At 42.8% G+C, this 20,932-nt stretch overlaps 1 protein-coding gene across 1 annotated transcript in view; it reads right to left on the reverse strand.

The window, feature by feature from the left end:
* Positions 1-20,932, reverse strand: part of atp6v1h (ATPase H+ transporting V1 subunit H) — a 47,028-nt gene that overhangs the window by 10,710 nt on the left and 15,386 nt on the right. Inside the window, exons 7-13 of the mRNA XM_080503952.1 lie at positions 18,610-18,669; positions 17,597-17,694; positions 14,870-15,062; positions 4,596-4,774; positions 4,255-4,380; positions 3,494-3,595; positions 2,746-2,859 (exon numbers count right to left, since the gene is read on the reverse strand). Coding sequence (XP_080360078.1) covers positions 2,746-2,859; positions 3,494-3,595; positions 4,255-4,380; positions 4,596-4,774; positions 14,870-15,062; positions 17,597-17,694; positions 18,610-18,669 — 872 coding nt within the window. The remainder of the gene's footprint in view (positions 1-2,745; positions 2,860-3,493; positions 3,596-4,254; positions 4,381-4,595; positions 4,775-14,869; positions 15,063-17,596; positions 17,695-18,609; positions 18,670-20,932) is intronic.

Here is a 20,932-nt window from a genome sequence, read left to right on the forward strand (position 1 = left end):
AACCACTTTATAACTCGTCTGAAGCAGCCTGTAAGTCACCTAAACCACTTTATAACTCGTCTGAAGCAGCCTGTAAGTCACCTAAACCACTTTATAACTCGTCTGAAGCAGCCTGTAAGTCACCTAAACCACTTTATAACTCGTCTAAAGCAGCCTGTAAGTCACCTAAACCACTTTATAACTCGTCTGAAGCAGCCTGTAAGTCACCTAAACCACTTTATAACTCGTCTGAAGCAGCCTGTAAGTCACCTAAACCACTTTATAACTCGTCTGAAGCAGCCTGTAAGTCACCTAAACCACTTTATAACTCGTCTGAAGCAGCCTGTAAGTCACCTAAACCACTTTATAACTCGTCTGAAGCAGCCTGTAAGTCACCTAAACCACTTTATAACTCGTCTGAAGCAGCCTGTAAGTCACCTAAACCACTTTATAACTCGTCTGAAGCAGCCTGTAAGTCACCTAAACCACTTTATAACTCGTCTGAAGCAGCCTGTAAGTCACCTAAACCACTTTATAACTCGTCTGAAGCAGCCTGTAAGTCACCTAAACCACTTTATAACTCGTCTGAAGCAGCCTGTAAGTCACCTAAACCACTTTATAACTCGTCTGAAGCAGCCTGTAAGTCACCTAAACCACTTTATAACTCGTCTGAAGCAGCCTGTAAGTCACCTAAACCACTTTATAACTCGTCTGAAGCAGCCTGTAAGTCACCTAAACCACTTTATAACTCGTCTGAAGCAGCCTGTAAGTCACCTAAACCACTTTATAACTCGTCTGAAGCAGCCTGTAAGTCACCTAAACCACTTTATAACTCGTCTGAAGCAGCCTGTAAGTCACCTAAACCACTTTATAACTCGTCTGAAGCAGCCTGTAAGTCACCTAAACCACTTTATAACTCGTCTGAAGCAGCCTGTAAGTCACCTAAACCACTTTATAACTCGTCTAAAGCAGCCTGTAAGTCACCTAAACCACTTTATAACTCGTCTGAAGCAGCCTGTAAGTCACCTAAACCACTTTATAACTCGTCTGAAGCAGCCTGTAAGTCACCTAAACCACTTTATAACTCGTCTGAAGCAGCCTGTAAGTCACCTAAACCACTTTATAACTCGTCTGAAGCAGCCTGTAAGTCACCTAAACCACTTTATAACTCGTCTGAAGCAGCCTGTAAGTCACCTAAACCACTTTATAACTCGTCTGAAGCAGCCTGTAAGTCACCTAAACCACTTTATAACTCGTCTGAAGCAGCCTGTAAGTCACCTAAACCACTTTATAACTCGTCTGAAGCAGCCTGTAAGTCACCTAAACCACTTTATAACTCGTCTAAAGCAGCCTGTAAGTCACCTAAACCACTTTATAACTCGTCTGAAGCAGCCTGTAAGTCACCTAAACCACTTTATAACTCATCTAAAGCAGCCTGTAAGTCACCTAAACCACTTTATAACTCGTCTGAAGCAGCCTGTAAGTCACCTAAACCACTTTATAACTCGTCTGAAGCAGCCTGTAAGTCACCTAAACCACTTTATAACTCGTCTGAAGCAGCCTGTAAGTCACCTAAACCACTTTATAACTCGTCTGAAGCAGCCTGTAAGTCACCTAAACCACTTTATAACTCGTCTGAAGCAGCCTGTAAGTCACCTAAACCACTTTATAACTCATCTAAAGCAGCCTGTAAGTCACCTAAACCACTTTATACTCGTCTGAAGCAGCCTGTAAGTCACCTAAACCACTTTATAACTCGTCTAAAGCAGCCTGTAAGTCACCTAAACCACATTATAACTCGTCTGAAGCAGCCTGTAAGTCACCTAAACCACTTTATAACTCGTCTGAAGCAGCCTGTAAGTCACCTAAACCACTTTATAACTCGTCTGAAGCAGCCTGTAAGTCACCTAAACCACTTTATAACTCGTCTGAAGCAGCCTGTAAGTCACCTAAACCACTTTATAACTCGTCTGAAGCAGCCTGTAAGTCACCTAAACCACTTTATAACTCGTCTGAAGCAGCCTGTAAGTCACCTAAACCACTTTATAACTCGTCTGAAGCAGCCTGTAAGTCACCTAAACCACTTTATAACTCGTCTGAAGCAGCCTGTAAGTCACCTAAACCACTTTATAACTCGTCTGAAGCAGCCTGTAAGTCACCTAAACCACTTTATAACTCATCTAAAGCAGCCTGTAAGTCACCTAAACCACTTTATAACTCGTCTGAAGCAGCCTGTAAGTCACCTAAACCACTTTATAACTCGTCTGAAGCAGCCTGTAAGTCACCTAAACCACTTTATAACTCGTCTGAAGCAGCCTGTAAGTCACCTAAACCACTTTATAACTCGTCTGAAGCAGCCTGTAAGTCACCTAAACCACTTTATAACTCGTCTGAAGCAGCCTGTAAGTCACCTAAACCACTTTATAACTCGTCTGAAGCAGCCTGTAAGTCACCTAAACCACTTTATAACTCGTCTGAAGCAGCCTGTAAGTCACCTAAACCACTTTATAACTCGTCTGAAGCAGCCTGTAAGTCACCTAAACCACTTTATAACTCGTCTGAAGCAGCCTGTAAGTCACCTAAACCACTTTATAACTCATCTAAAGCAGCCTGTAAGTCACCTAAACCACTTTATAACTCATCTAAAGCAGCCTGTAAGTCACCTAAACCACTTTATAACTCGTCTGAAGCAGCCTGTAACTCTCCTCCATGGGAAAAGCCAGGTTGATGTTTGAGGGCGACATGAGCAGAAAGCCTGTTTCTTACCAGTTGTGGACCATCAGCTTCTGCACAGCCAGCAGGGCGTTGTATCGGACAAGCTGATCCTCGTGGTGCATGTGGTTCATCACCAGCTGTTTACCACCCAGCTGCTCAATCACACTGCAATGGAAGGAGCGAAACCGTGAAACACGTCAAGGTGGTAAATAAGTCTTACTTTCATGTTTGAGATCTTTCATTGCATTCTGGGTGAATGTGGGATTGCAAAGGGGCGGACAATTTCCAAAATTCCAGAGGGGAATTTTGGAAATTTTCAAAATGAAATAAGCATCTATAAATTAATTGAAATATCACTGAGCTGACACTGCACGTGGCCACCTGAATAAACTAACTTTAGAACAGACGTAATTTCAATAAGTTTGTAAAGTCACTAAATGAGACGACTATCAAGCACAGGTTGCTGTGTTGAGGCCTGCATCACAGATGGATCACATTTTAATGCAACAGACTACATTTTAAGTCATAATTCATATTACCTACAAATAGATTGCTCTTAATTAATTTCAGGGGATCAGAGGAAGTAAATGGCCTGTAAAGTAACTTAAATATATATTTTAAAATCTGACTTTCCTAAATGTTTGCCGTTTCCAGTCAAAGTAAATGTGTTGGAAGCTTCACTTGCTTCTTCTAGTCGTGTTGAATGTGGACTCATGAACCTTGTGTGCATCTGCTCTATCAAAGAAACTTCAAACTGCGCATCACATCTCAAATGGCTGGATTTATCACAGAGCCTCACCGTTTCCCACGAGGGTAATGACGAACATACTCTCCGATGTCGTGAGCTGCTACTGCGATGACCTGCGGGTCATCGGACACTTCCAGCAGCCTGGTCAGGATCCTGGGGAGAAAGGAAACACTCAAATACATACAACTGCACCAACACATACAAAGACAAGGACTCCACCATCATTTGTTGTCACAAATTTCAGATTGGTCTTTTTTTTGAACGGTGGCTCAACTCCACCCAGTCGACACAACCTCACAACAAAAGAAATTCCTCGTGCTGTGGAAATTTAAATTTTCATAGCTGGCAATGAAAATCCTTCTAATTATAAGAAAATAACTGGAAACCTGTCTGTTGTCTTTAAGATTTTAAAGTTGTTTTTTTCCCCAAACAAAAGCTTTATCATGTGAGAGAAAATCAGAAAGTTGTCGCATTTTTCGTGTAACATGATCAAACACTCAGACTTTACGTTTTTTTTAACTGTGATTTTTGAAGATATTTAATGTTTGGATTAATATTTGTAAAACCAACAGTGGCACTAAGCTTTCACAGTTATTAGTAGCTTTATTCAAACCAGTGAGGAGTGATGCAGATGGATCATCCATGTTTCTCATCCTCAGTCGGAGGTGGTTTAGTTAATGTGAGCTGGAGTGTTGATGGCCAGTGAATTCAGGTGTGGAATGTGAGAAAGGTTTCCAGTTATCACAACACTTCTACACACATTCAAAGTGAATCTGTTTCTGGAAGCTAGCGGTAGTAACGTATGCTCTTACTTGAGGAGCTCGTAGTTCTTCTCATTGAGGCGCACAGCGTTCTCCCTCCAGAACTTCTCAGACTTGTGAACAGGACTCCACTCCAGGCGGCCGGACTTCAACTCGGAGCTGTACTCATCAAAAGAGCTGTGGACCAGAACCGTCCAGAAATACATAAGTTGCAAGGTCATTAAAAAAAAAGCTTTCTGCAACTCCGTGCTGAGGGAAGCTGTGGTTACAGAGGACCATACAGAGGGAACATCCCAGCCTCTCCATGAGGAGAAACCAGTGGCGTTCAGCAGCCGGCTAATATCTTGACGAGGGCCCGGCACTGCTTGTTCTTCATGACGAGAGACAAGTACCTGAGATCCTGAACGCTCTCTCCCAGCCTCTCCAGCAGGAACTTAATATCTTCTGTGATGTCCTCATCGTCATACTTCTGTTGGTCCAGGTTCTCCAGCTGCTTCAGCACCTTGCATTGAATCATGGCCAGAGCGTACTCCTGGCGCGTCTCCCTCTCAGCAGACTTCTCCAGGAGGTTCTGTGATGCACAGCAGAGACATTCGGTAAAACCCTCAGAGGGAAATAGAACTTCACTCAGTGGATTTACTTCCTCTGCCTCCGCTGTATGTTTGATGTGAGAAGAGAAGCCCGTCACTAAAAAGCTGTGACGCCAGTGCTAAACAGTGAAAATGGATATAACAGCTAAAACTTGCTTAAGGTGCCTCAATGGTTAAAACAACTAAAACAAACAGATAAAAACATTTAAACTGTTAAAAAGGTCAAACAGTAGAAGCTGTTGTATAGGGCATGAAAGGAAAAATTATTTTAACAAAAGTTAAAATGTCTCAAAAGTCGAAAAACTGTAATCAAACTCAACAGGAGCGGGGCGCTCGTGAGCCGGTAATGGAGTAGGTCGTGTTTGTGGAGACTCCCGCTAAATCTTGCTAAAAGTAGCAAAAACAAGTATTTTTCCGACCTACAGGAATATACCATATACTTCAGAAGGAAGTTAAGAGTGCAGGGTGACGTATTTTGCCCACATTTTTGCTCGGAATGGCGTCCAGCTTACGAAAATATCGATGTACCGGAGCGAAAGCTAAGCTAACCAAACCGAAAGCCACCACAGCTAGCCCGGAGGAGTCGGCTGGTCCGACTGAAGCCGGGGACCAAAGCACCGACGAGGAACAGAACATCATTGCAGACTTAAAATCACAAGTTATTTTGTCTATCAAAGAAAACATCTCATCCGTGATAAAAGAGGAGCTCAGGAGAGCGCTCGCGGAGGACTTCGGCACCATTAAGACTGAGTTGCAATCGGTGAGGAACGAAATCACGGCCTGCAGGGAAGCGACATGCAAACAAGTGGATGAGGTGAAAGCCACGGTGAAGGACATTGAAAGCGGCCTCTCCACCTGGAGTGACGAAGTAGCGACTCTGCAAACTACGGTGTCTGGTCTCAAAAAAGAGCTGAGGGCCAAGAGTGAAGAGTGTGCATAAGCGGAGTCGAGGAAGGACCAGATACCAGTACTCCCGCCGCTGTGTCCAAACTACTGAGAGAGGTACTCAAGATGGACAAAGAGGTTATGATTGACCGCTCACATAGAAGCCTTGTTCCTAAACGCCCAGGAGGAAAGCCGCGAGCCATCATAGCGAAGCTTCACTACGACCAGGACTGCGTTGAGGTGCTCCGCCGGGCCCGGACCCTGGGTCCACTTAAGATGAAGGGTCAGTCTATTGCCATCTTCCCCGATTTCACTCCGGCCGTTGCACGGGCTCGTGCTGCTTTCACGGAAGCCCGGAGACTTCTCCGTGATCAGCCAGGGGTCCGGTACGGCATTATTTTCCCAGCGCGACTCCGGATTACGCACAATGGAACGGAGCGGGAGTTTGTGGACGCCACAGCTGCTATGGACTACATAAAAAGACATGTGCTCAAAGAGGCTCCAAACGAGACCCTGGGTGTGAGTGGTCCATGAAGAGGATCTCACCAGTCCATGTTCATTGTATTCTGTCCAATCGAGGTCATATTCTCAACATCCTCTGCAAAGTGGACACTGGTTTTCCTCATAGTTCTGGGACATAATGTGACATTTTGCCAGTCCTGATATGTTACACTTGTTCTCACTCTTACAAACAACAGTAGGTGATTCATATAGAGCGGGAGCCTGCTCTGTTTTGGTTTACAGCATACCAAACAAGCACTATTTGTGTGGAAGGGGTTTTGTGGTCATCATGTTCAGGATGACAGAGTTGTACTTAATGTACGAGGGTTAGGGGTTTGCCAGACAGGTTTATTATTATTGGTTATTACAATTTCTCTTAAATGTATGTTATTTTCTGCCATTTTTCATAATTTTCATCTCTTATTGTCAAATAACTATCTCACTCTACAATACACAGTGGATGGCTGGTTCCAACAGTGGCTGTAGTGTTAATTTTGTGAGCTGGAATGTAAAATCAATGAACCATCCAGTTAAACGAAACAAAGTTCTTGCTCATTTACATAAACTCAAAGTAGACATAGCGTTTCTTCAAGAAACTCACCTGCGCATTTGCGATCATTTTAGAATTAAAGGTAGATGGATAGGGCAAGTATTCCATTCTAAATTTAACGCCAAGGGGAGAGGAGCTGCTATTGTGATAAATAAATCATTACCATTTGTAGTTACTAATGTCGATACAGACTCCGGGGGACGTTTTGTTATTGTGACTGGACAATTATTTGGGTTCCCACTGGCTTTTGTCAATGTTTATGCCCCTAATTGGGATGATGTCACCTTTTTTACTAATTTATTCTCACGGCTACCAAATATGTCATCCCATAATATTAGAATTGGAGGTGATTTAAATTGTGTTTTGTCTGCTTTGGATCGCAGCTCTCAGAAAACAACTCCGGTCTCCAAATCAGCGCGTGCAATTCACTCTTTTGTTGATACCTATGGGCTTGCTGACGTTTGGAGGTTTTTAAACCCCACTTCACGCAAATACTCATTCTTTTCAAATGTTCATAATCATTCTCCCGTATTGATTATTTCCTTCTAGACAAAAAACTTTTACCTTTAGTCACGGACTGTGATTACACAGCCATGGTCATTTCGGATCATTCGCCTGTTATTTTATCATTGCATTTCCCAAACACTCACGCTAATTATCGGCCATGGAGACTTAATCCATTACTGCTTGCAGATGAGGAATTTACAAATTGCATACAATTTCAAATTAAACTGTTTGTTGATATTAATCAAACCCCAGAGGTGTCTCATTCAACGGTCTGGGAGGCCCTCAAGGCGTATTTGAGGGGTCAAATAATTTCATTCTGTGCGAAGCAGAGACGCGCTTCAGTCGCACGAATCACTGAACTAGCTAATCAAATTGTTGAACTTGATGCAGCATACAGTCAGTCACCTACCCCCACTTTATATAAACAATATTACAATTACAGACCGAATATAACCTTTTTTCTACAAAGCAAGCTGAACATCTTCTCTACAAATCACAAAGTTTTTCATATGAACATGGGGAGAAAGCAGGCAGGCTCTTGGCTCAACAGCTGCATCAAAGAGCTGCCAACCAAACCATTGCAGAAATTAAAAATGATCAGGGTATCAAATGTACTGACAATTTAGAAATAAACAAGTGTTTTCAAAATTTTTATCAGAAATTATATAGTTGTCCCCCAACAAATGATAATTCTGAATTTTATATGAAATTTGCACCTCAAATTGTCCCATTGCTAAAATCTACATTTGATGAATCATTTCAAATTAAATCCTTGCCCCCGACTATGCGCCAGGCTGTAATCTCTCTGATCCCTAAAAAAGATAAAGACCATTTAGATTGTAGTTCATATCGTCCAATTTCATTACTTAACGTAGACACTAAAATTCTTGCCAAGGTCCTGGCTCTTCGATTATAAAAGTTTTTGCCGTCCGTTATCTCACCCAATCAAACAGGATTTATCAAAAACAGATACTCTTTCTTCAATATTAGACGTTTATTAAACATAATTTATAGTAAATCCAAAGATGAAGTACTTGAGGCAGTGGTCTCACTTGATGCTGAGAAGGCATTTGATCGGGTGAGATGGGACTTCCTTTTTTATGCACTACAAAAGTTTGGATTTGGGAGAAATTTCATTTCCTGGCTTGAGGTTCTTTATTCCTCCCCTTTGGCAGCTGTTCGAACCAATAACCATTTGTCCTCATATTTTCAACTGCAGTGTGGAACGAGACAGGGCTGCCCGTTGCCACCACTTCTCTTTGCTCTGGCTACTGAGCCTCTTGCCATCGCTTTGAGACAGTGTGCTGACTATTCAGGAATACATCGTGGCATCACTGAGCATAAAGTATCGCTTTATGCAGACGATATGCTCTTGTTTATATCTAACCCATCGAAGAGTCTGCCCAAAGTTCTGGACCTGCTGAAACAGTTTGGAGTCATATCAGGATACAAGGTTAATTATGAAAAGAGTGAAGCAATGCTTATTGGAAAAAGATCAGGAGAGTTATCGACAATTTTGGCTCCTTTTAAACTTAGTTACAATAAATTCAAATATTTAGGAATTTGGATTACACAAAATCATGCAGATCTATACAAATTTAACTATCAAGTGTTACTTTCAAAACTAAAGCAGGATTTCGCAAGCTGGGAGTTGCTGCCTCTTTCACTCGGAGGTAGAATAAATATCATCAAAATGTCTGTCTTTCCTACATTTCTGTATCTGTTTCAATCACTTCCAATTTTTCTGACAAAATCTTTTTTTACTAATTTGATCATCTTTTATTTGGAATAAAAAACCACCAAGATTAAAACAAAATGTATTACAAAATCCCCGGAGCGCGGGAGGCTTGGCACTCCCAAACTTTTTGTTCTATTACTGGGCATCTAATATCAGGACGATGTTATACTGGACCATGGATCAAGACAATTCACCATTATGGGCAATACAAGAGAAAATGCCTGTGGACCGCATTGCACTGCCATCCCTACTTTGTGCCAGATTACCACTGATAAAACCTGTGTCCAATTATACCTCAAATCCTCTTGTTATCCACTCACTCAAACTGTGGTACCAGTTCAGGAGACATTTCAAACTGCTTGATCTATCCCTTATTGCACCTCCTCAGAGACATTGTATGTTTTATCCATCATTAACAGATGAGGCATTCAACATCTGGGTAAACTGTGGAATAACTTCATTGTATAAACTCTATAGTGACAATGTCTTCTGCTCTTTTGAACAATTGGTTTCTAAGTTTGACTTGCCAGTCACACTTTTACAGGAACTTGCAACTCAGAGATTTCATGATGTGCAATACTGACGCCTTTCCTTCCTGTCCATCATACTCTCTTTTAGATGATATCTTCAAGATAAAACCAGATGCCAAACGTGCGATAAGTCTGATCTATGGGTTATTAAATGAACATAAATTGACATCATTGCAATCACTTAAATGTAAATGGGAGGAGGATTTGGGTAAACAAATTTCAATTGAGAGATGGAATAAAATAATTGAGGGAATTTTTTCTTCGTCCATCTGCCTCAGACATATAATTATTCAATTTAAGGTTGTGCACCGCCTCCATTGGTCAAAAACCAAGCTAAGTAGGATGAGGGACGGATTTGACCCCACTTGTGACCGCTGTAAGTGAGAACCTGGCTCTTTGTTGCACATGTTTTGGACTTGTTCAAAACTGCATTACTTTTGGAACAGTATATTCCAGGTCCTCTCCAAGACATGCGGTAAGACATTGACCCCTTGCCCATTTATGGCAATCTTTGGAGTGAGTTCAAATCCACAATTGACCAAGGCCCAGGCGAGTCTGGTTGCTTTCTGTACACTTATGGCTCGAAGGAGGATATTGCTGGGTTGGAAGGATGCAGAGCCACCTGTATTTAGACTTTGGGTCAGTGATGTCATGTATTACACACAGCTGGAAAAAATCAGATACACAACAAAAGGCTCAGTTAAAAAATTTCACGACGTTTGGGACCCTTTCCTTGCCTATTTTCAAAAGATGGATGCAGTTGAAATTGTATAACTGTATACTAATAATTTGTAAGGAAAGCTACTGTAGATCAGTTAATTACACAACATCTTTGTGTGCATTCTGAGGTATTTTATGGGCAGTGATTATTGACAGTATTATTATTGTATTTGTGTTTCCTTTCAACCTGTCTGGCTTGTTACTTGTTGTTATATGTTGACTGTGGGGTTCGGGGAGGGAAGAAAAGTGGGAAAAACTATTGGTGATTTCCAATGTAATATTGTTTAACTGAATCTTGAATATACAAACCTTGTTTAAAAAAAAAAAAAAAAAAAACTCAACAGGAGCCACAATGAGCTCAATTATTTTCATCCCGAAGAGGAAACGTGTTTCGGCTCCAGGCCAATGTCAATATGTTGGAAGGCACTCCGTCCACCGAGCAGTTCTGACCAGCAGATGGTCTTGTTTAACTGAGTTGGTGTCAAGGTGGTACTCTCAAGAGGCTGATGATTCTCTATCCTCTATTCTAACGTGCTACTGAGGTCTCGAACCTCTATATTCCTACATTTGTTTATGATCAAAAAGGCAAATGTGAAGAGCTGCTCTTTACTACTTGCAGCACAAAATACCATCATTTTTTGCTCTTTTGTTACTTTAAAAGAGACAGGAAAAAAAACCTTGAGCTCCCAAAGTTGGATTGAGGCAAACGCATAAGAAGGACAGCACATTTGAGGATGTGTTGAAGGACTTCCAGATGGTTGGGATAATTCAAATCATTTTGTGGCTCCCATGTGGTGAGTGCCATCATTTGCATAATTAGGACATCTGGGAAAAACACAGTGGCATGCAGAGTTATGTTGAGTGTTTCAGTTTCAAAGGATTGTAAAAATAACCCGGCAGGAGAATCTTACAACATGCAAGTCTGAATTGAAGCGTCTCAGGCATTCAAATGAAGCCTCCAGAGGAAACAACATGCCGGGCCATCGGCTGGAGTGTGGAAGTAGAAGCCGCCCAGAGGTGAAGTGGTTCTCACACTCACAGGTTGTTTTCATGTGGAGTTTACATGAAACTCTGGTTTCCCCACAGTGGAAAACTGGAACGGTTTTTTTCATGTCATTTGTTTTGTTGAGGATTGTAACAGCTTGATGTTCAGCTGTGTGTCACGAGCAGTGACATGGGAACTGATGAAAACCAGGAAGATGGGATCCCCTGGAGGGATCGTCATGCAGGACAAAACAAGAGGAGAAAGCAGGGAGGGAGCAGAACCTTGAAGCACCTCCTTCAAAATTAGGTTCAAAGTCAGAGGCTCCAGACATTGTCATGTGACATCATCATGTGAGCATTATCAAAGTGACTCCAATGTACAGAAGGTGTGACGTCCTGCTGCAATGGTCAGCGCCAGGGTTGTCAGATCGGACTCTCTGTTTCCAGCCTAAACAACGTAAAAACCCACCACCTCAATAAAATCCAGCACAGGTCCCAACCTCTGCAAGAATCACGTTGAAATCATAAAACTATTATATATGTAACAGACAATGTGTAATAAGGACACAGCACACAACTGTACTGAAGAAACTAAGAAAAGGTCAGAAAATTTGACCCCCCAGTTGGGGGAGACTTGCCCAATCTGGCAACACTGGTTTTCCAACAGACTTGAGACAATATGAGGAGAAAAAGAGAAAGGCGAGCAAAGCATTTTAACATTTTGGCAGAGCCGCTTCCTCTGGCACTGACTCGTGACTCAGTCCTGGAAGAACGTGGGAGTTGCATACATGCAGCTTGACCATTCGATGGATGGCGGTCACATTCAAAGACATCAGTTGGTGGATCAATGATGGAGGACATGAAGGAGATCAGTGCGAAGAGTGAGGACAAAAGATAGCGTCTGGAGGAAGAGGGATTTACTTTTTTAATCTACTTCATCAAAATCACTTTTTTTCCCATTCTAGATTTGTTGACTGTTGAGGATTAAGAGTAACAATGGTTCAAATAACTTCATTGTGGGAGAAGGTTATGTTTTTGTCTGCGTGTATGCCTAAATACTATAAACCCAAATAGCAAAAAATCTCCAGGGATGATTTGTCATCCTCAAAGGATCAATCGATAAGATTTGGGGATATTAATGGTTAATTGTTTCCAAATTAATCCACCAAAAATGTGGAAATGGGACCCAACAGCACATCATCATTTAACCTGAAGAATACAAGGTTGGGTTGGTGAAGGTCGGCGCTCTACTGAGGGCCGGACAGTTAGCATGAGTTAGCAATATTTTTTTGTTTTGGGTCAAACATTCATCTGGATGCAAGTGTGTGTTTCTGATTGAATCATGTTCATTTTGTCATTCTAACTACATATGTATGGATTTTTTTTTAATACGACAGGTGAGCAGGTAAAGAGAACCCTCTTTACCTGTTTCCCGGTTTCCCAACCTCATCCTGAAATGGCTGTTTTAGACTAAAGCTACAAATAAAAATGGCCTTTAAGCTTGAGCTAATTTCTGATCACGTTTCTTCCTCTTCAGCCTGTCATGTCACTTTATCCCTCCTCATACAACATGGAGACGCTGGCTGTGATTCGCTGTGGCAACCTTTAATGGAAAAGGCCAAAGAAAAAGCAGAATCCGTGCCAATCATCGCCACATTGTGCTCAGAGGAAGGTCACAGAAGCACTCTGATTAGAGGAAATCTAGCCTGAAGCATTTCATTTAAATATCCACTTTCCTGCAGAGGCCGTGGGCTCCATGTGAATATTGTGTGAGGTTTGATACCATGTGTGCAGAAGGTGCAAACTGCAAACTACACAAACGCATTGTTGGTATTAAAGCAGAGCATTAAAACTCTTGATATGCTTGATATTTGGAATTAGTCAAGTGCATGAAGGCTGCACACAAAACGTGAGATAATGTTGTTTTGTGATAGTGATGTCTGTGGTGGAGGTGTGTACTTCCAAATAACATTTTCTCTTCTTGGACCCACAAGAAAACAGTTCGCTTTTCTTATCTGATCACACGTGTCTCAGTTTCCTCCTGCAGTGATTCAGTCGTGGTTTCTGATCTTTTCAGCCATTTTTCTAATGACTTCCGTCCTGTTGTCTCCAGGTTTGATGTTGAAATACTGAAGTGAAATATGACCCGTTGTCAATGCAATTTGGTGCAGCGGGACTCATCTGACTGGTTACATTGACATGAAAGTCAAAACTCTATATTGCAAATATTGCTATTATGGTAACAATTTGTTTGTGATTTATTGTGCAGCTCTGAGAAGTCACATCATAAAAGAGATGTTTGGAAACATTCACAGTGGGGTGATGAATGGAACATAAAATCCTTTGAGGGGCCATTTACAGGCTCACCGCTGCTCAAGAAGTGTGAATGATCAGATGTACTGGTGACAGATAGCTCATTTTACCACACTTCAAACATATAAGTGATTTATAGGAATAATTTGAGTGTTTCTTAAGACGGATCATTCACAATGCGACTGTTCCATAGCGTAGTGCTTTCAAATTCTCCTAAAAACTATAAAAACATAAAGCACCAGCTTCACCAGAATTTAGATGAATAATGAAAACAATCCTGTCCTCCGGTTCCTGTTATGTTTTCCTGTAATTTAGTGTGAGCAGCATGTTCAACAGCAGCTTAGAGCGGGGGGCATCTGTGCTTCAGAAAAGATCACAGATGAATATACCCACGTTGTCATTGTGCGTAAAATGGAAACCACCTAAAATTCTTGGCATTGTTTAACAAATCCTCTTCATATGGGGCAGAGCTACCGACTAAATAGATTAGAGTAGATTCACCTTTGTCATTACAAATGCAACGAAATGCAGTTTAGCATCTAACCAGAAGTGCAATATCGCAAGTATCAGATATTATAACAGATAAATATATATGCATACCTATGTATATACATACCGGTATATATACACATAAATAAATAGTGTAAGGTTGCCATTACCGGCGTGTACACTAATTACATCATATTCCATTGAACTAACTCAGTGCCATTAACGTGCTTTAACGGGGTGAGAGTTCAGTAGAGTGACAGCTCTGTGGAAGAAAGTGTCTCGTCGCCTGCTGGTTCTGGCCCGGAGGCTCCTGTAGCGGCGGCCAGAAGGCAGGAGGCGAAAAAGCCTGTGTGCAGGATGGGAGGAGTCCTTCACAATTTCCACAGCCCTACGCAGAGAGTGCTTGCTCTGGATGTTCTCGAGGACAGTGAGTGGAGTCCTGATGATGCGCTGGGCGGTTTTCACCACCCGCTGTACTGAGTCACGCTCCGCCACAGTACAGTTCCCATACCAGGTTGTGATGCAGTTTGTTAGAATAACAGCATTTCTCCTCTTTTCTGCCTTTCTCTTTGACATTTAAATTACTATTCTGTGCCGTGCAGGTGCTGCGCTGGCCTATCTGTGGTAAAGAGGAGACTGTAGCTGTTTGATGTTTTATTTCCGAATAAAATGACCTGCAGAGAGTGGCGATGGTTAGATTGCATCAGTCACAGTGAGAAAAGCTGCATTTTTTGGGGGACCTGACTCATAATGAGTGAAGCCTTTCTGAGGGCTGCTTACTGAAAAACAATAATTGTGTCTTTCTTTCATGACTTCCCTTAGCACCGAGGCCAGCAGAATCTAAGAATCCTCTACTGACCCTGTAGGCAGCCAGGATGATCCGAGTGACCTTCTCCTTGACGGACTCCTGCAGGATGTCGGAGAGCGCTGGCACCACGTTGTAGCGTCGAAGCTGCTCACAGAGCTGAGGGCTGAAGGCCAGCAGCCACACGCAGAAGATCATCTGGTACTGGAGCTGGAAACCACACTTGTTGCTGAGCACAGCGGTGATACTTGAACACAAAGAAACAAAATGCATGAATGAATACTTGTCATGTTGGAGAGAGGAGCAGAGTGCTGGGAGGAGCACCACATTTCTATCTACACACTGTTTATTAATAAAAGGAGCATTCATAGTGCTGCTCCATTATTTGTGATCACAGCCCAGAATAAAATGTTCAGACATGACAGGGGAGACGGTGAAAACACTGCTTACAGTACTAATGTCTGCAAATAAACCACAAGCGTACATTTGCACAAACAGCTGTTAAGTGCAGAGATGTGGATCTCACAAGATGTGGTAATTATTTGCTCGGACAGAAACATGAAATATGATTATATAGCACTATATGAATACTGTAGAGCAGGAATGATTGGAACATGTGATCAGGAGTGTTTCTGCTACTTTCACTTTAATTCTCCTCACAAACATGGCTGCATAATATCTGATGTTCTGAATGTCAACCAAAAACACAAGGTTTTAGATCTGTGTGTGTGTGTGTGTGTGTGTGTGTGTGTGTGTGTGTGTGTGTGTGTGTGTGTGTGTGTGTGTGTGTGTGTGTGTGTGTGTGTGTGTGTGTGTGTGTGTGTGTGTGTGTGTGTGTGTGTGTGTGTGTGTGTGTGTGTGTGTGTGTGTGTGTGTGTGTGTGTGTGTGTGTGTGTGTGTGTTCTCATGCTTAAGACTAGTGTTTGGTGACAACTGTAATCTAGTTGTTCAAGGTCCCTTATTATCCATTATTCACGTTCGAATGGTTTTCTAGCATGTGTCCCTATAACCTGTGTCTGAGGCACCAGAAGTGAAGAAAGTCTGTCAACTCCCTCACTTGCACCACTTTATAGCATATGTGGGCTAATGCAGGAGATTCAGAAACTTTCCCTTTGTGACATCGTGCAGGGAAATAACCACATCCTCTGGTAGTTCCACTCACTTTGACCCGCCCACTGGAAGATCAAAACTACAAAGATTACCGATATAATGAATAAATTCAGTAGAATATGAAAAGCCGTACCAGTTAGCCTTACGATGAGCAGGAGCTAGCGTTAGCTACTTGGTACTAACTGGAATTACATATATAACCAACTTATGGGTACCTCCACACGACGAGAAAAACGATCTTTTTTCTCACCAGCCTTCTCCAAACAAACCTCCGTCCACACGTCACTATGAACGCGGCTCAACAAGGCTTCAGAGCATGTAGTACACATTCCAGGCCTTTAGGAGCGCTGTGACTCACTAAACACACCAAAAACACTGAAGAAGACAAAGTATATAGAACTTTAGAAGTAGAATCCTGCTCATAAACCTTTATATAATTCTAGTTCTATAGGTCTATGGTCACGCTCTTCCAGCCATTAGCGTCATGTAGCTTCTGCAGCTCCACCGAAGCTTGTAGTCCCTGATTGTTGTGGTTATTTGATGACATCATGGACGGCGGTAGGGATAGAGGGGGGCGATTACCTCATATTTTCATCACAGATGATCGTCTTTGCCGTCCACACTCCAGGGGGTTGAACAGCACAAGCCGGGGTTTTAAACTTTCTGCACTGTTGTTAAAAAAAACAGTTTTCCCTCTTCTAAAACTGCCTCACGTGGATGATAGGCCAGAAACAGCACGTTTAGGTGAACTGGTTTCATGGTGTGGACGGCCCCTGAGTAACATTATCAGACACACTATATTTGTAACCAACTCTTCTGAAACATCCCGCTGCAGCTGCAGAGTCTGAACTTCTTCAGAACATTCTCCATCTGCCTCATACTCTACTTCAAACTGCTTTGTTGAACGACAGCAGTTCTATGAGACATAGTGAGAAATACACCGTTGGCGTGAGCACATTGTACGGAAATGTCTTCTACTGGGTTGCCAGATGTGACTCACTGTTTCCAGCCAAAACACAACGTAAAACCTGCCTACCTCAATAAAAACTAGCCCAAATGTCTACCTCTGTAGAAACTCATGTGTAATAAGGAACACCTTATAAACACACAACTGCACTAAATAAGGGATACAGGTAACACAAACAGGCCCCCAAAAAACCCAATCTGGCAACCCTGATCTTCTCACCGAGAGGCGTGGAGTAGGTGTGGACAGACACAGCTCATTAGCATTTAAAGGTATAGACACAGAAACAGCCTGTTCTCAGTCGAGGAACTCGAGGGACTTTTAGATTTGGGGAAATACACTTTGAATACAATGTTGTGGGACCTCTGACACTTAAGTGAAACTGTTGAAAAAGTGTATAATGTGGGAACTTCATGTACACAAGCAACATTTTATTATTCTTAATAATCCAAAGTAGCTATAACAACCAAATTTAACACAGCAGCATTTACAATGCGAGTCAACAGCTGTTAGAACACTGCACTGAGAGACATTTCCATCAGACACTAAGTTAAGTAACCCTCCTGAAACTCCCCAGTCTCGTAACACTGTTCCGTTGCACAATGTGTTGAGTTCTTGGTAACAACAGACTCATCCAGTCTGGAGGACTATGATATATTATCTCTCCAGTTGATGTAAACATGAAAGACGTGTATCAGAAATCTTACCAGTTGACTCCGTCGGCCTCGACCCAGGCGAACCTGTATTCATTAACCTTCAGCATGTGCTGCAGACAGCCCGCCACACACTGGACGTACTGAGAGCTCTGCAATGGACAGAGGCAGAAGCTCAGTGGGGCGGCAGCAGGGGGCCACCAGGTGAGTCAGGAGAACAAAGCAGGAGTTAGACAGTCAGATATAGTTTAGTGAGCTTCCAAAGGAGTTAACAAGCAAGACAAAGCATATGGAAGAACACTCCAAACTCTCCTATGAGACCTGAGGCAATGCACATGCAGCTCATCATATGTACACATTACTACATGCCAGACTGCACACTGATCCACAATACAGAGCGACAGCAGGCCAAAGTGTCCCCTCACACCTAAACTGAGATTAGAGTGCAGGAAGCTGAGAAGAGGAAATAGATCACATTAATTTGTTAATTAAAGAGAGGCTGAACAGACAGAGCAAAGAGGTCCAGCAGAGAAATGGGCAGAGGTAAACAGAAGAGCAGAGGTTACCTGCATAAAAGTGCAGAGGAAAACAGGATGGTCAGTTATTAGAGAGCAGTCACTTCCAAGTTTCTGAGGGTGCTTCTCAGAATAATTATGCTCTGATTGACCAGGTATGGGATCTAAAATGGTAGGATGCTGCAGCTGTGCCAGTGCTGTTTCAATTTGCCCTCGTTATTGGAATGGTCAGGACAAAGCTGTTTGTCATGCGATTAGAGCATTGAAGAGAGAATTGGCTTTGGGCATGCAGATTTCACTAAAACAGTTGAAAACAACCAGTGGCAGCAAACACCATGCTGTCTGAATGAGAGGCCAGAGTCATGGCTCCACCAATCTGATTTCGCTGATGGGAGGCTGGCGTGTAAGAACAGGATGAGAGAGAGAAAAGAGCAACGAGAAGAAGGAACAAGTCCAGCAACAGCTGAGAAGACACCAGCTTGCAAAAAAACCCTTCCTTGGCTGGTTCAGCTTTTTTGCGGTCCTTTAAGGTGCACTTTCACTCATACTCACTTCACTGGGGGAAATAGTGCCTGCTCCTGTGCCTGACTCTGGACCTGTACCATGTAGATTCTAATGAGAGATAAACAAAAGAAACCATCACTCCGAGGTGAGTTACACCAGCAGCAGTGGACCAGCGAGCCACTGATTCCCAAAAAGAAGAAGAGGACACTCAGTCTCAATACACTGTAGTGATACTGGAGGTGTACTCAAAGATCAGTTTAGCACATTCTGAATCATTTTTCTCAGAATAAATCAGAAAAAAAAGTAATTACAAATGTTGGGGTGGGGGTGGGGGTGATACAGGCCTAATCCTTTGATAGTACAGATGGGAAATTCAACAATATAAAAGCTCTGTATAACCAAAGGCATTTAGTAAGTCTTGTCAGAGGTTATTCAATATGATTTATTATGCCCCAAATAATCTCTTTTTCTGAAATTACCTGAGGAGAGATTGTTATTTTTTTCATGTAGAGAATGAATTACAACATAGCTAAGTTAAAGGTATAGTAGAGGATTTTCTTCTTCCGGGTGGATCATCAAAATAACTGGTCCTCCCACTTGTCAATCATTGTGGTGATATATGACGTAAGGCCGTCGTACGTGCTCGTCCCTGCAGCTCACTCCACACGGTTCTCATCATGCCGCTGGCCGACCCCACGCATTATTCTCTGACATTTTTACACAGTTTCACCCCCTCTGGTGCAAATCTTCTTGTAAAGTGAGCTTATGTGAGCGATGGCGACTTGTGACTTGTAAACAGAGCGTGCACGAGGAGAACTGGGCTCGTCACATCTCTCGCACGCGTTTTAGTAGGCGTTCCGTCTACTAACGTTTTAGTAGGCGTTCCGTCTACTAACGTTTTAGTAGGCGTTCCGTCTACTGACGTTTTAGTAGGCGTTCCGTCTACTGACGTTTTAGTAGGCGTTCCGTCTACTGACGTTTTAGTAGGCGTTCCGTCTACTGACGTTTTAGTAGGCGTTCCGTCTACTGACGTTTTAGTAGGCGTTCCGTCTACTGACGTTTTAGTAGGCGTTCCGTCTACTGACGTTTTAGTAGGCGTTCCGTCTACTGACGTTTTAGTAGGCGTTCCGTCTACTGACGTTTTAGTAGGCGTTCCGTCTACTGACGTTTTAGTAGGCGTTCCGTCTACTGACGTTTTAGTAGGCGTTCCGTCTACTGACGTTTTAGTAGGCGTTCCGTCTACTGACGTTTTAGTAGGCGTTCCGTCTACTGACGTTTTAGTAGGCGTTCCGTCTACTGACGTTTTAGTAGGCGTTCCGTCTACTGACGTTTTAGTAGGCGTTCCGTCTACTGACGTTTTAGTAGGCGTTCCGTCTACTGACGTTTTAGTAGGCGTTCCGTCTCGTGACGTTTTAGTAGGCGTTCCGTCTCGTGACGTTTTAGTAGGCGTTCCGTCTACTAACGTTTTAGTAGGCGTTCCGTCTACTGACGTTTTAGTAGGCGTTCCGTCTACTGACGTTTTAGTAGGCGTTCCGTCTACTGACGTTTTAGTAGGCGTTCCGTCTACTGACGTTTTAGTAGGCGTTCCGTCTACTGACGTTTTAGTAGGCGTTCCGTCTACTGACGTTTTAGTAGGCGTTCCGTCTACTGACGTTTTAGTAGGCGTTCCGTCTACTGACGTTTTAGTAGGCGTTCCGTCTACTGACGTTTTAGTAGGCGTTCCGTCTACTGACGTTTTAGTAGGCGTTCCGTCTACTGACGTTTTAGTAGGCGTTCCGTCTACTGACGTTTTAGTAGGCGTTCCGTCTACTGACGTTTTAGTAGGCGTTCCGTCTACTGACGTTTTAGTAGGCGTTCCGTCTACTGACGTTTTAGTAGGCGTTCCGTCTACTGACGTTTTAGTAGGAGTTCCGTCTACTGACGTTTTAGTAGGAGTTCCGTCTACTGACGTTTTAGTAGGCGTTCCGTCTACTGACGTTTTAGTAGGCGTTCCGTCTACTGACGTTTTAGTAGGCGTTCCGTCTACTGACGTTTTAGTAGGAGTTCCGTCTACTGACGTTTTAGTAGGAGTTCCGTCTACTGACGTTTTAGTAGGAGTTCCGTCTACTGACGTTTTAGTAGGCGTTCCGTCTACTGACGTTTTAGTAGGCGTTCCGTCTACTGACGTTTTAGTAGGCGTTCCGTCTACTGACGTTTTAGTAGGCGTTCCGTCTACTGACGTTTTAGTAGGCGTTCCGTCTACTGACGTCTTAGTAGGCGTTCCGTCTACTGACGTCTTAGTAGGCGTTCCGTCTACTGACGTCTTAGTAGGCGTTCCGTCTACTGACGTCTTAGTAGGCGTTCCGTCTACTGACGTCTTAGTAGGCGTTCC

Source organism: Blennius ocellaris (genome assembly GCF_963422515.1).
Source record: "Blennius ocellaris genome assembly, chromosome: 10".
Classification (NCBI taxonomy): domain Eukaryota; kingdom Metazoa; phylum Chordata; class Actinopteri; order Blenniiformes; family Blenniidae; genus Blennius; species Blennius ocellaris.